The sequence below is a fragment of the Hippoglossus stenolepis genome, chromosome 19, assembly GCF_022539355.2.
Source record: "Hippoglossus stenolepis isolate QCI-W04-F060 chromosome 19, HSTE1.2, whole genome shotgun sequence".
Lineage (NCBI taxonomy): Eukaryota > Metazoa > Chordata > Actinopteri > Pleuronectiformes > Pleuronectidae > Hippoglossus > Hippoglossus stenolepis.
In genome coordinates, this window is record NC_061501.1 from 17,279,479 (window position 1) to 17,293,999 (window position 14,521).

General features: G+C 47.6%; 1 protein-coding gene across 1 annotated transcript; it reads left to right on the forward strand.

Annotated features, from left to right (window-relative positions):
- The first annotated feature begins 1,044 nt into the window (after positions 1-1,044).
- ptchd1 (patched domain containing 1) lies at positions 1,045-11,700 on the forward strand. Its single transcript, XM_035141869.2, has 5 exons — positions 1,045-1,488; positions 1,751-2,333; positions 5,382-6,096; positions 9,234-9,967; positions 10,092-11,700. The coding sequence occupies exons 2-5, from the start codon at positions 1,920-1,922 to the stop codon at positions 11,190-11,192; spliced, it is 2,964 nt and encodes a 987-aa protein (XP_034997760.2). The 5' UTR covers positions 1,045-1,488; positions 1,751-1,919; the 3' UTR covers positions 11,193-11,700.
- The last annotated feature ends 2,821 nt before the right edge of the window (positions 11,701-14,521 follow it).

Sequence of the window (14,521 nt, forward strand, 5' to 3'; positions counted from 1 at the left end):
AAGAGACGCTTCATGAATCTTCAACGAGGACACACACACACACACACACACTCACAGACACACACACACACACTCGTCGCTGTATGACGATATGTGACTGAGCAAATTTATGAAGTTGCATATGTCACAGAGTAAATTGATGAAATAAAAAATAAAAGTCCAACAGGTTTAAATAAAATATAAAATATATAGAGGATTATATTTTTGGTGATTTTACATGAATCCTCAGAACAGCAACCAGAATAAAACACAACAAAACCACATGTTGCCACTTTCTATCGTTTATAAACATATAACAGTTTAAAGTAGTTCTTAGCAGATATGAGGCCCTGAAGTGAAAACACCACAACAAACCAAACACAACGACAAACACGCTTTGTCAGCATTTTCCTAAAAAGACTTTAAGTTCGTCCAATCAGTGACGAGCAGCTGCTACTTTTGTCAGAAGTTAATGCTGCTGTGTTTTGGGATTTGTTTTTGATTTGTTGTATTTTGTGGTTGTGTTGTGATTTGTTGTGTTTTTACTGTTGTTTTACTTGATTTGTTGTGTTTCTGTTGTTGTGTTTTTGTTTGATGATTTGTTGTCATGCTTTCGCTGTATGTTTTACGTGATTTGTTGTGTTTTTGTCTTATTGGTTAATACTTAATGTTGGTTTTTTTTACTGTTGCTTTTTGTGATTTGTTGGTTTTGTGTGTTGAGATTTGTTGTGTTTTTGTTGTCGTGTTTAATGATTTGTGTTGTGCTTTTGTTGCTGTTTCACGTGATTTGTATTTTTTATGTTTAGTGATTTTTGGTGTGTTTTCTGTTGTTGTGAGTTTGCCATTGTGTTATGCACACAAAGAGCCACTATACAATATAAAATGCTGTAAAATATTTTGATCTGGATTAATAGAAATATTATAGGATAATTTCTGCACACACACACAGACACAGACACAGACACACACTCAGTGCCACTCAGTCTAATGAGTGTTTGTTTCTCTGCATTGTGGCATCAGAAGAGAGAGAGAGAGAGAGAGAGAGAGAGAGAGAGAGGGGCGGGGCAGGAGAAGGGGTCTCAGAGGGGAAGAGAGAGAGACAGAGAGAGAGAGAGAGAGAGAGACGGTTCCCGGTTTGAAGCCGGTAATCAGTGACGTGACTTCCCACCGATCCGAGCAGAGCTGCCGGGAGACAGCAGCCCGGCGGCGGAGGAGCACAACCAGCGGCTCCGCCACAGCAACAGAGGAGCGACGCGGAGAGGAGGAGAGGGCGGAGGACAGGGACGCCTTCTGCCGCAGAGGAAAACCCAAACACCGGACTGATCCGCTCCGCCGGCATCCCCACCCCCCGGTGCACGCGTGCACACCGCGTCACTTTCAGCCAGGCTACCGGACCACGACACCACGACACCACGCATCGGGCTGCGCGGTGATGAAGGGTGGAGCTGGACGCGATGAATGAGAGGATCTCCGTCATCACGGGGTCGGGCCCCTGGTTCCCCTCTGCAGGTATGTGCACCCCCCCAACCCCCAAACCCCCCCCAGCCGGTGTGTGACTGCAACCTGTCCGAGTGCGCGGCTCCACACCGGAGAGGCTGAGGTGTGATAATCTAATTACGAGCGCGATTTGGCGCTGCGATGCTTTTTCTGTTGCGCACGGATCCGTGCAGGTTGAAGGGCGCGGGAAGGCACCGGGGTGGAGGCTGCTGAATGTCGACATGTTGCAGACGCCGGATCCTCTAACGCACTTGTGTCCTCTGTGTTGATCCAGCGGATGAGAGAACCCCGGGGAACGCGGCGCCCCTGTGACCGGAGGAGGGCTGGCTTCTCCCCGGCTGCTGACCTCCTGCTCCGGGGACAGATCCTGCCACCACCCGGCGTCACCTCTCCTCCCGCGGGCTGAGAGCCACGGAGCCCATCGATGCGTCCGGCGGCCCCTGATGCTCTCCAGTGCTCCGGGGCTTTCCGGTCGGTGGGAGAGGCTCGAGCCGCGGCCGCGCGCTAGGATGCTGCGCCAGGTGTTGCACGCGGGCCTGCGGACCACCTTCCACGCGCTGGGCCGGTTCGTGGCGAGCCACCCGGTGTTCTTCGCCTCGGCGCCCGTGCTCCTCTCCATCCTGCTCGGCGCCAGCTTCAGCCGGTACCGCGTGGAGGAGGACGTGGAGAACCTGCTCGCACCCAAGCACAGCCTGGCCAAGATCGAGGGCAACCTGGTGGACAGCCTGTTCCCGGTGAACCGGTCCAAGCACGCGCTCTACTCGGACCTGCAGACGCCCGGTCGGTACGGCCGCGTGATCGTCACCAGCCGAAAGGGGAGCGTGCTGGACCCGGGTCACCTGGACACCATACTGAAGGTATGTGCACGCGCACTGCAAGACCAGGCACATTCCAGACACAGGTAGATCCGAGGGGCAGAAGGGAAATCAGGTTAAAATCAAAAAGCACGTTAAGGAAAGAACAGAAGAACAAACGAGGTCAGAGACATTTAAATGATAAACCTGTAAAAAACTGTTAATATAAATGTGTTAAATAGTCAAATAAAATGCAAAGATGGTTTGACCTTAGATTTTGTTAAATAGTTGAGTTGAAGGCACTTAGGTTTTCAATCTGGACTTAAAAAGAAACATTTCCAAACTATTTCTATAAAGTCAATGGGATTTAATGGATATCGGCCCTGAAAAACATATATAATATAATTATAGCCTAATTCAGTAACATCATGGGAAGAAAGTCTTGTATTAAAATGAAATAGAGTAAAAATATATAAATGGAGCCAGCTTCAAAATATAATTTTCCCATTTTTAAATTGCTTCGTTTTTTATTTTGAAGAAGTAATGTTTGTAGGGCGTGCACCATCTCTCTCTCTCTCTCTCACACACACACACACACACACACACACACACACACACACACACACACACACACATTTAATCAGTGATTTAAGGACTGTAAAGTTCCCTGGAGAAGTTCCCAGGGGCTGCTTCCATCCACGCATCGCTGCAGAAGGAGGAAAATCTGCCACTTTAGCTCTTTAAGTTGCATAAAAGACGTCACATCAAAAATCCAGTCAAGCTGTAAGAACAAACCCTGCACAGACACACACTGAGGTCGAAGGTCAGCGTCTGCCGGCCCGAGGACAAACACCGAGCACTGACGTGTCTTCCTCCTCGTCCTCACTGATTGACGGTAATTAAACGTAAAGCCGGCGTCCTGTTGCAAGCGTCCAAGACAACCTTAAAAGTTATGGAGCGGAGCATTTTAATTACAAAGAGGAGCACAGACGCCCCTTGTCTCCACGCCGGTCTTCTTATGGTTGATTTACGAGGATAAGCTCGACACCTCTGGAGCAATTAGTCAAAAGATTTGATGAAGTTATGAGTTTGTAATCAGAGCGTGCTGACTAATAGACCTGAGTCTTAAAGCTCTAATGTGTAGCTTGTGTCGGTGTTTCCATCGGTCTCTTAAGCTGTTTTCAGACATCAACTCTGGAAAATTGAGTCCAGACATTTTCCAGAGCTTGTCTCTCACATATGAAGTGACTCGTTCACAACAACAGGAAAATGGATTTATTCTCGTAAGTTTCTCCTTCCTTTAACATGACCCTCATACTCGGTCGTACTATTCTCACATGGGCTCACTTGGACATTTTCCAGACATTTTTACTTAGAGGTTGGCAGGAAAAGTTCTGGAAAACATCCAGATTCCAGTGCACGCCTGAAAGCTGCTTTATCGTGACCCAGTTTAAGTAAACGGCGTCGGTCCACGGAGGACTGCCACACTTAGAGCCTGGTTGCTTTAAGGCTCCGTGCCTCATTTACTGCCACAGAGAGAAAAAGCAGGTTGGTGCATGAAAGAGAAACATCCACTGTTATATAACCTTACATTGTTACACATCATCTGAGAGAAGATTCTGTTATTATCCCTTTTCATCTTCTGTCTCCGCTGCCTCGTCTACTGCAGGGTGCGAGTTCTTTTATTTCCCAGAAAGCCTTTCAGCATCCCCTCTCTGCCCGGGTACTTGTTGCATGCGCTCGCTCTCAGAGGATGCTGCAGCAGCTGTGGTTGCAGGAGCAGTGAAACCAGCCCTTGAAATAATAGTAGGAATTGTGAGTCACAACCATTGACTGCACTCGGCTGAGGTGAAGAAACAGACATGTCTTCCTCTTCTGTTATTTATTCTGTGCATCATTGATTAGTGTCTGTGCAGCTGTGTGAGTCCAAAGATGCTTTTTGAACAAGTGGAAACAGTCGGGCATTCGCCGCAGATGTTTCAGACAGATGTTTGCTGCTTGCATACGTCTCCATTGTATTCGATAGCCGTGTTAAATTTCCCTCAATGTGATGTGACGACACACAAACAAACATCAGGGCCTTGGAAATGCAGCAGTGTTTTTATTGGTCTCTTTGTACCGGACTGAAATATCTCAACAGCTGTTCCCATAAAATACTGTAGTCACAGTCATGGCTGACTGGTGTCCGCCCCTCACTCCTCCTGTAGCGCCACCATGAGGTTCACATTTGGGATTTTAAGTAAACTGACTTGGTAACTATTGAGATGGGTCGTTTTAAAATCCATTCAATTTTTTTATATAAAATACTCTTGTTTATGTAGAATATATGATAATCACACCAAGACATTCAGATTTAAACAAACGTTCCCAAACCCTTAAAGTCCAAGCAGCTCTAAGGTTGTTAAAATCATATTATTATGACAATAGCATATGTTGTGTGCAGTGTTGTGTCTTTTTCCTGTTGTTGTGAACAACTCTGACCAAAAACATTTCCTGTGACATTGTTCGTATGTGAAAAACAATATCATCGCATTTCATGTCCAGGAATTTGTATGGCTCGTACCAGGAAACTACTAACAGCAATAAAGAAAGATTGGAATCATTCAAATTAAATGAACAATTTTATCAATGTTTGTATCTTACAACCTCAGGACAGGGTGGTTCAAGGAAGTAACTTTCAAAATAAATCAATTTTAACTGACTTTCCTGCACGTACACACGCACACGCACAACACACGCACACACACACACACAACAAGCCACCCATATTGGCTGTGGCAGACACTGGCATCAGGCCTGTTGCTTAGTAACCAGCACTGTGCTGGATGCTGGCACTGCTGTCCTCTCGGTGGACGGAGGAGAATTCAGAGACCACTATTGTTATGCTGTCGGGTGAAGACACACAGACAAACACACACATTTCCACAGACGCCCTTTACACAAACACCTGCAAAGTCAAAATACACAAAGTCGTCCCCCTTTGCACATAGAGAAACTTTCATGGATCTTTCTTTTTAAGCCTGTTGCACTTTATCCAGATAAAATTGGGCTCTAGTAAGCTCAGCTCACTTAATGAACCTCTTTGTTGTCTGTGTGTTCTTCTGCACACAGCTCCACAGGCGGATCTACCAGATGCAGGTGACGGTCCCGGCCTCAGGCCTCAACAGCTTCAACTACTCCTTCTCCTACCTCTGCCTCCCGGACGACAAGAACGTCTGCATCATTGATGACATCATCCGCGCCATGGAGGAGATCCAGTCAGCTCGCACCTCCAACATCTCCGCCCCGGTCCTGCGGTACCCGATCACGCAGCTGGCGGACGGGCGCCAGGCGTACATCGGACACCAGCTGGGCGGGGTGCAGGGGTGGGGTCCCAGCGGGGCGGTGCGAGGTCTGGGGACAGGGGGCAAAGGCGAAGGTGTGCGCTCTGCTCGGGCGCTGCAGCTCACCTACTACCTCCAAGCCCGAGGCGGCCTCATGGACCGGGTGGCCGGCCAATGGGAGAAGGCCTTCTGTGCAGAGTTGCAGCACTTTGCGGCGTTGCACCCGAAGCTGGGGCTCTACCCCTCCACTTCCTCTTCTCTGAGGACAGACTTCCAGTTCTCGTCAGTGCTGGCACATCGCCCCCTGTTGGTCAGCTTGGGGGCGTGCGGCGTGTTGGCCGTCCTCTGCTGCTCTATGAGGGACTGTGTGAGGTCCAAACCCTGGTTGGGACTCCTGGCTTTGCTGTCAATCACACTGTCGGGCCTCACTGCTGCTGGGATACTGAACCTGACCGGGGCCACCTACAACTCCACGTACCTGGGGATCCCCTTTGTCATGCTGGGTGAGTTTCAAACGGATATATTTTCTGATGGTTAAACAACAAATAAATAAGCAACAACGACATAAAAGCAGAGAAAAATCACAGAAAAGCGAAGCTGCTACATGACAGACCGACTGTGGTTCTGTTTTTAAGTCCCAGACTGTCTGGGGTCTGCTCTCTCAGCACCTGTGACGGGTCCTGCAGATGCCAGCCTCAGGCTGAACGCCATTTCAAAGTCGACACATCATCAATGTGACTGACAAGTGGTTTAGTCGGTGAGGGGGAGGCCGGTTTTCTGACAGGGAGAGAAAGCTCAAACTGAAAAGGTTCTGAAAATCAAAGTGGTTGAGTTGGAGCCAATCCAGAGCAGAAGATTTTCCACTCTGTGCGTTGTTTGACTTTCAGAACAAAGTGATTTAAACGTTTTATAATTTGATGTTTCTATCTGCAGCAACATGACGAATTGGTTTGTGAATGCCGTCCAAACCGCTACAACCAGAATTGGACTCAGTAAAGCGCATATTCACCAAAGGCACTAACTCTTAGTGTTAAATAAATTAAAAAAGCTTTAGCCCCCTTTGCACCATTGTGCAGATCCAGGCTTAAATGAAATGAAATGGGTTTTTCCTATATAAAGATGGACATCTTCCCAAAAGTGAAGCCAAAGTGTCTCAATCACCTGGTGGCTGGCTGCAGTATAGGTCATAAATAGAAAATGAGGGATATTACTCAGGGATGGCTCCTAATTTTCAGTTTTTGCTTGGCAGTTGCATAAATGATGAATTGAGAAAGAAAATCGCCAGGTTAAGTAAACATGGATGTTAACAATAAAGATTTCTAAATATATATATATGTTTTAATTGGCTTTGTTTATATAAACTGCTTTTAAACAGCAGACAGAAGAAGTCATGATGCAGTAAATATAATATGATCAAACGAGGAGTAAAGTGAAAACGCATGTGAGGGAGTACAGGCAGTTTATCTCGAGTGCATAAATACTACACACTGGGATGTGCTGTGCGTAGCTGCTAATACACACATGTAGTCTATACCATAATTACTGTGTAATGTGGAGGAGGAAAAGCTGCTGTTACAGGCTTAAAATAACCGTAGAGTGAACAGAGGAAACATGCGGAAAAGAGATGAAGAGGGGGGTTTGATGGAATATCACTCCAAACGGGGGCTGAGATACAGATTCTCTGAGCAGAAAATGAAGTTAGGAGGAAGACGAGCAGACGGGGACTGGGGTGGTTTCATAATGCCGGTGGGCAGAAAGAAAAAGGTGGGAGGAAGTGTGAGGAGAGGAAAAAAAGACAAATGTGCTGGATTACTGTGAAAGATAAGAATAAGAGGAGGTCGTAAATGAAGATGTGTTTTAAGACTTATTAATTTGCAAAGCTGGTTCCAAACATAAATAGATGTTAATGTGGTGAATAGTAAACCGCAGCCAGGGTGGGGAATCCTTTTTCCTTCTGAGGGAGTCATAACTTAATTATTGAACACATATATCACACTATCCTCTCTAAAGTGAAGGCTGAAGCTGCTCAGGTTTGTGTCCGATGTCAAATGATAGTGATGATGATGCTACTCACAGCTGGTTTTTAGCCCAAATCGAGTTTTTCAATCAAAATCCTCTCCCGGGGTGGAGCCGTGTATCGATCGCAAAGACAACAGTTCCTCCCTCGTATCAAACTCTGCAGTGATCCCACGTACAAAGATGACTCGTTGGGCTGTGTTTGTTGCATCTGTTGTTTCATCACAGGCCAGAGACAATTCCGAGTTGCATGTTTTTTGTATTTATGAATTGCCTCACAAGGCAGATCCAACTCTTTTGCACACGCACGCGCGCAAGAGATCTGCAGACTTTCTCGGCTGCACCCACGCCCGAAGTGTTGTTATGTTAAGCCTCTGCTAAGGTGTTAAGTGTTTTGCCATGGCGAGGTCAATAGAGAGAGAGAGGGGGAGGGAGGGGGAGGTACTTGTGTCACTGGTGACTCACGGGTGCCATGGCAACCACCGACGAGGCAACCATTAAAAACCATCTGCTTCATGCATATTAACACGTATGTGCCTGCACATGAGAGTGGACGTCTTTACATGAGATGTCGACCGACAAATGGGAATTGACGTTTCCAGATGTTACCTGGTTAGAAGCTGTAAATCTGTATATTCATCAAAGCATAGTTTTCAAAATGTTTAGCTTTATTCATGTAGAACTGGGAATAAGTTGTATTACTATGCTGCTGCTGCTGCAATGGTTAAAATCCTCAAAGTCAGGAGAAAACAGCATTTCCATGGTGGGTAACTTCTGTCGTTTCACATATTTACAGTTGCGGTGTGACATATAAAGAACAGGCTCAGTTCCACTTCCACTTCCTTGTGCTACGTAGAACGAGGCCAAAAGGGATCAATCAAAAGAAATGTAGAAAAAGAAATCGGGTTGGTTGGAAATAAGCTCGGATTTATAGCGCTGTGGTTTCTGAGGAACAACTTTGATTTTGAGGATTTATTTTTTCTTGTTATTCCCACAAAACCACTGTGTGCTTTGGAGAGAAATGTTGAACATTGAGGTTAGCGTAGCATCAGTTAGGGACGTGTGTAGAATCAAGCAGCAGCTACTCTTCAAGGAAATGCACAGCTGCCTTTAACAAATCTTTTAGTTGTTATTTAAAGCTGCATTTATAGTTTTTTTTTGGTGCAACAAGTCGGAAACACAACACTGACATATCATCACATGTCAGGAAGCAGGTGCTGGGTTTACGCATCCATCTAAGTACGAGTTACTCCAGTGTGTGAGTCAATGAGCTTAAAGAATCAAAAATGCTTGTTAGCTCTGAGGGAAACTGCCAAGTCATGGACCTTTGCATTGAGTTTTCGCTGCGTGACTCCATTTAACGTAAGGAGATGATTTTCTACGTCCAAAGTGCTTGTCGGATGGCTTCGGAAATTCGTTTCACCCGTCTCTTTCCCAGTGATGGATTAGGATAATCTCTTTAACTCTAATTCTATCAGCTCCTGTTATAAAAATATTGATTATGTGCAGATTTAAATTTATAAATACATAAAAGTCACCCTTGAGTAATTTCGTCTGGGTACATCTGTAATAAAGCACAACCCTCCGATATAAATCCTCCATCTCTCTTTCTGTTTCCCGTCAGGTCACGGGCTCTTCGGCTCCTTCGAGATGCTGTCGTCGTGGAGACGGACACGGGAGGACCAGCACGTGAAGGAGCGCGTGGCGAGCGTCTTCGAGGATGTCATGCTGCGGTTCTCCGGCTCCACCATGCTCCACCTGATGACCCTGGGCCTGGCCGCCTCGCCGCTCACCAACATGGAGGCCGTCAGACTGTTCTGCCGCACCGCCGCCTTAGCCGTCACCATCAGCTATGTTTACATGTTGTCCTTCTACAGCTCCTGCCTGGTGTTCACCGGCTACTTAGAGACAGGATACCGACATGGCTGCTTCTGCCGGAGAGTCCCGAAACCGGACCGGCTGGACTCTAAACCGGCCTGGTACAGGTGTCTGATGTACACCCGCTACCAGGACGAGACTCAAACCACCAACGCACCACACGGGGTCGCACACAGTCACACTCACCCACCGAATCCCAACCTGACGCACACACACGCACACACGCACCCTCACACCGGAAACAACCATAACTCACACGGACACGAACATGTGGAAAACACCACGCACGTACATCCGCCCTCTCACGTCTCTCACACACAGTCCACGGTCAGCGCAGAGCCTCATCCTCAGGACTCTCACCTTTTGCTGGGGTGCGTGAGGCGTTGCTATGGAGACTGGATCACAAACACTTACGTCAAACCCTTTGTGGTTCTGCTGTACCTGGTTTACATCTCCTTTGGATTGATGGGCTTTCTGCAGGTGAAGCGCACGCACGCACGCACGCACACACACACACACACACATACACACACACACACACAGACACACACACCATCAGAAATGTTCTGCTCAGTCTGACACTAACACTTTCTGTCGTCAACAGGTGACGCAGGGTTCGGACCCCAGTGCGCTGGTTGCCATGGATACAACGACAGTATTGTACACCCGTGCCCAGCAGCGATATTTCAGCTCGTACTCCCCCGTCATTGGATTTTATATCTACGAAAGCGCCCCCTACTGGAATGCATCAGTGCAGCGGGACCTGCTGGAATACGCCAAAGGCTTCCAGAGAATCAGCTGGCTGGAGGCGTACCTGAACTACCTGTCGGACCGCAACCAGTCCACCAGCCAGCCGCGGGAAAACTTTACCCACACACTCCGCCACGCCTTCCTCCACGAGCCGCAGTTCGCCCACTTCGCAGACGACATCATATTTGCCGAGCGCGGTCAGGGCGAGGAGCCGGACGTGGCCGCGTCGAGGATCTTCCTGGTGGCCAAGACGACGGAGAACAAGCGTGAGGAGATGTCAGTGCTGCTGGACACGCTGCGGCGCTTGTCACTGACCTCGCGCGTTCGCTTCCTAATCTTTAACCCCTCCTTTGTCTACCTGGACCGCTACGCTGCAGCGGTGAGCTCCCCCCTCAGACACTCACTGCTGGCGGTGCTCTTCCTGTTGGGTCTGTCCTCGCTGGCCGTCGTGGAGCCGCTGGTCTCCGTCTGGCTGGGCCTCACCCTGCTCTCCGTGCAGTTCGGCGTGCTGGGCTTCATGACCTTATGGGGCGTGGAGCTGGATTGCATGTCCGTGTTGTGTCTGATCTCGGCGTTGGGACACTCGGCGGACTGCAGCGGGCCCCTCCTCTGTGGCTTTGCCTCGGGCCGGGGCGAGAGCAGGACTCGCTGGGTGAGAGTGGCGCTGGAGAGACACGGAGTTCCCTCTCTACAGACGCTCATCTGCTACAGCGCCGCCCTGGTGCCTGTTGGCTCCGTGCGGTCCAACCTCACACATACACTGTTCCGCTGCCTCACCCTCACGGCCGGATGCTCGGCGCTGCACACGCTGGCGTTCCTGCCCACCCTCCTCACCTTCCTGCCCCCCTCCAAGACCCAGGGCCAAGGGCCTGGAGGAGAGGGGCCGAGACAGGAGGTGGAGTGCGTGGAAATGAACGACAGCACACGAGTGGTCGACCAGATCACCACAGTCTGATCATACGGTGGTGTTGTGTTTTCAGGCCCCTGGTTGCCATGGTGACTGGTGAGCGGTTGATTGTAGTAGCCGCCGTGCACACTGCAGACAAGAATGAAGAGAGGAAGAAAGGAGGAGGAAGAATAGAGTGTGAAGGTCGAGAGAGAAGTGAAGGAGAGTAGGAGGCCAGTAAAACAACAGACAGGTTTCCAGCGCAGTGTATCCATGGTTACCTGCTTGTTGCTAGCGCTGTGTGGCATGTTAATGAGGCTTGTTTTCTTAAGTAGCCAATCAGGAGTCGAGGATCGGCTGAGGCCAGGCCCCTGGATGTGACCCCACGACAGAGAAAGTGTTGCACTTTTCGCTCGTCTCCAAAACTTTGCTTTGTATCCGATCACATTGTTTGGCTCCTGCTTTCTGTCCACATTATCAAGTTGCACAAGTTCAGCTACAACGACATGAGGCAATCATCTGTATAACTCCAGTATTTCTACTTTAATTCTGGACAAATAAAATCAAATGAAGGAAACTTGGTCTTCAGCTGTGATGTTTTGAACAATCTTGTATTTTTGGATGAAAAGGTGTTTTGTCTAAATCATTTATTGCGTTTTTAATGATTCTAATGAGATTTTATTTGATTTTCATGAAATATGTGTCACATACGAACATCCTGCCGTCACCACCTATACTTGACATGGATTGGTTTGTAGATGGGCGTGCGTCTGACATCGGCAACTTTTTAATAAATAAAATTAATAAACCTACTGTAACATGATGCTATTACTACCAGCAACATTAACGTTGTGTAAACACAATGGAAACAATCCTACGAGACACTTCCTATTCTTTTTCTTCTTCTATTATTTAATGATTTCTCAACTTCCTGCAACTGATCCAAAAGTCCGAACTTTCCCAAAAAAGTGTGTTTTCTCAGTGCAAACAAAGCAAATCATGGGTCAGTTTGATGCGAAGTGAGGCCACCTCTTCAGGTCAGATGAAATCTTGGTGCGTAGGTCCGGACTGTAGCCTGGGGCGCTTTTCACACCTGTTATTTTGGTTGCGACACCAAACAGACAAGTCAGAAGGTCCGGACCAAACAACATGGGTGTGAAATCGCCCTGAAACCATCATTACTCCAGATTCTTTAGTCCAAAGCGACTCGCAGCAACTAAATCGGAGCGAGAGCTATGGATCTCATCCAAAACTGGGAAAGCATCCAATCAGAACATTGCTGACAAACCAAAAAACCACAGCATAATTACAAGAAGCTCGTTTAAAAAATGCAAAATCATCAATACAATGTTATTATTTTTCGATTCTTTTCTCCATCCAGATGTGAAGATACAGATGGACGTGTTATTCACCGTGTATGTTTGATCAATGAGTTTGTGGTGACACACTTTGCCTCAGCGCTGTAAATTCATTAGCTTGTTTTAATGGTTTGAGGAACCAACAACCGATGGAAGTGCTGTTCTCTTTCATCCTCCTGTGAATGTCGCCCCCTGAAGCGAAGGAGCTTGTTGCCTTTTTTCTTCCTGAATGCGTCTCGGTGGCTGAAGGTCTGTGTGTGGGAGCGCTCGCTATTGTTGATCCACGCTCCTCCCTGACACTCGGCTGAATGAAAGTATTGTTCAGGCTCTAAGCAGGCGTCACAGCCTGATGGTTTTCTTTAAGAGCACGTGTGTGAGCTTCAAGGTGAAGGGATCACCAGCTGTGGGCTGCATCACCCTTGGTTCTTATACAGGGCTGATGCAGCTCTTTATAAATATAATCCACACACAGAGTCGGCTGCTCTACTGTGAGAAAAACATGAACTTTCTGTGCTTTTTGGAAAACGTCTTCATTGCACAACGAGCTGTGACAAAAGAATTCCAGGCCGTGAAGTAATCGGGAAGTGTTCTTTAACTAGCAATCTTGAACTAATGACCCTTTGGTTCAAACTAATGATTGAGCCCTCAGGCGAGAAACAGGATTGAGAAACCACTGACACCTCCCACGCGCTGTCACTCCTGTTCCCTGCTGCGTCCACTGTTTGGTTTCACAAGTACAGTCGTAGAGATGGATCGTGAGACAACAGGCCTCTGGGTGCAGCACGGAACAGACACGTGAAAGGTCACCGCATCGGAACAAGACACCCGGACGGAAAGGGACACAAAGTGACTACAAATGACATCCTGCGTGTCTGTTGTTGTTGTATTAAGTGTCTTTGTGGCTGTTTGTCAACTCTCTGTCTTCATTTTGTGTGTGCTTGTCCTTGTCTCCTTGCGTCTCCTTTGGCTCACTTGAAAAAAATTCCTTCCAATTCTGGCCTCAGGAGGCACATATGCAAATCTATAATGTGCTCTGACAAAGCGTCACCTTTTCTGGATTGTATCGCTGCAACCAAACCGCAATGAGTTTGAATAATTTGCCGTCTGCCCCTGACACGCTCACACGCACGCTGACGACGAACCCGCCCAGAAGTGCTGCGTCACCGGAGAAGAGCGGCAACGTGCAACGATCTGATACTGTTTTGTCATCCCTCAGTAAAAATGAACAAAGGCTGATACTTGAGCCCCAGTGGAACAAACAGGAACCACTGTAGTCTTCATCGCCCCCTTGTGGCAGCAAGATGGTCAACACCTCAAATATCCAGTCGCCTTCTCACCACACATGCTCACACAGTCGTGTCCTCTTCAGCTAAACCTAACATTTAAGACATGTCATCTAGAAATGTAATGATTTACAGACTCCTGTCCCCATAAGGAAAACAAACCACCTTTATTAGACTGGGTAAACTCATGTCGGTCCCCACAACATCAGTAAAACTCTGTCCCGCTCATACAGACATTAGGCTGCAGGAAGGTTAAAAACACACTCTGATTTGAAGAGTCACTCTGAGGCTGCTCTCGTCTTGTTCGGTTTCATTTCACGTCCAACGTCAGGTTCCATTCCTCAAATTCACAGCCCGGCCACCTGCGTGTGGGAGCGTGTGTGTGTGTGTGTGTGTGTGTGTGAGTAAGACACAGAACAAGAAGCAGAAGACGTTCAGCCAGTTTGTCGACATTGAATTCCACATTTCATACTCTATTGTGCCATTTCTTTTTTATTTTAGTTTTGTACAATCTGCTGCTCATCTCCATCACCGTGCTTTTTTCTCACAGACACACAAACACTCATGCACGCACACACACACACACACACACACACACACACACATTAACACATTAACACACATTAACACACATCAGATACAGGCTAATACCCTGTCCGGGAACTCTCTGACCCTGCATCCTGTAAAACCTGAAACAGAAACACACTCAACATTTGTCCAACTTAGTTCATTGTCATTATGTGTCTGTCTCGTCCCT

What these genes read in the sequence shown, in the direction of transcription:
- ptchd1 (XM_035141869.2), top strand. Translation starts at nt 1,920, where the DNA reads ATGCTCTCCAGTGCTCCGGGGCTTTCCGGTCGGTGGGAGAGGCTCGAG. An exon ending in GATCCCCTTTGTCATGCTGG is followed by an intron (nt 6,097 to 9,233) that starts GTGAGTTTCAAA and finishes GTTTCCCGTCAG; the next exon opens with GTCACGGGCTCTTCGGCTCC. An exon ending in GATTGATGGGCTTTCTGCAG is followed by an intron (nt 9,968 to 10,091) that starts GTGAAGCGCACG and finishes TGTCGTCAACAG; the next exon opens with GTGACGCAGGGTTCGGACCC.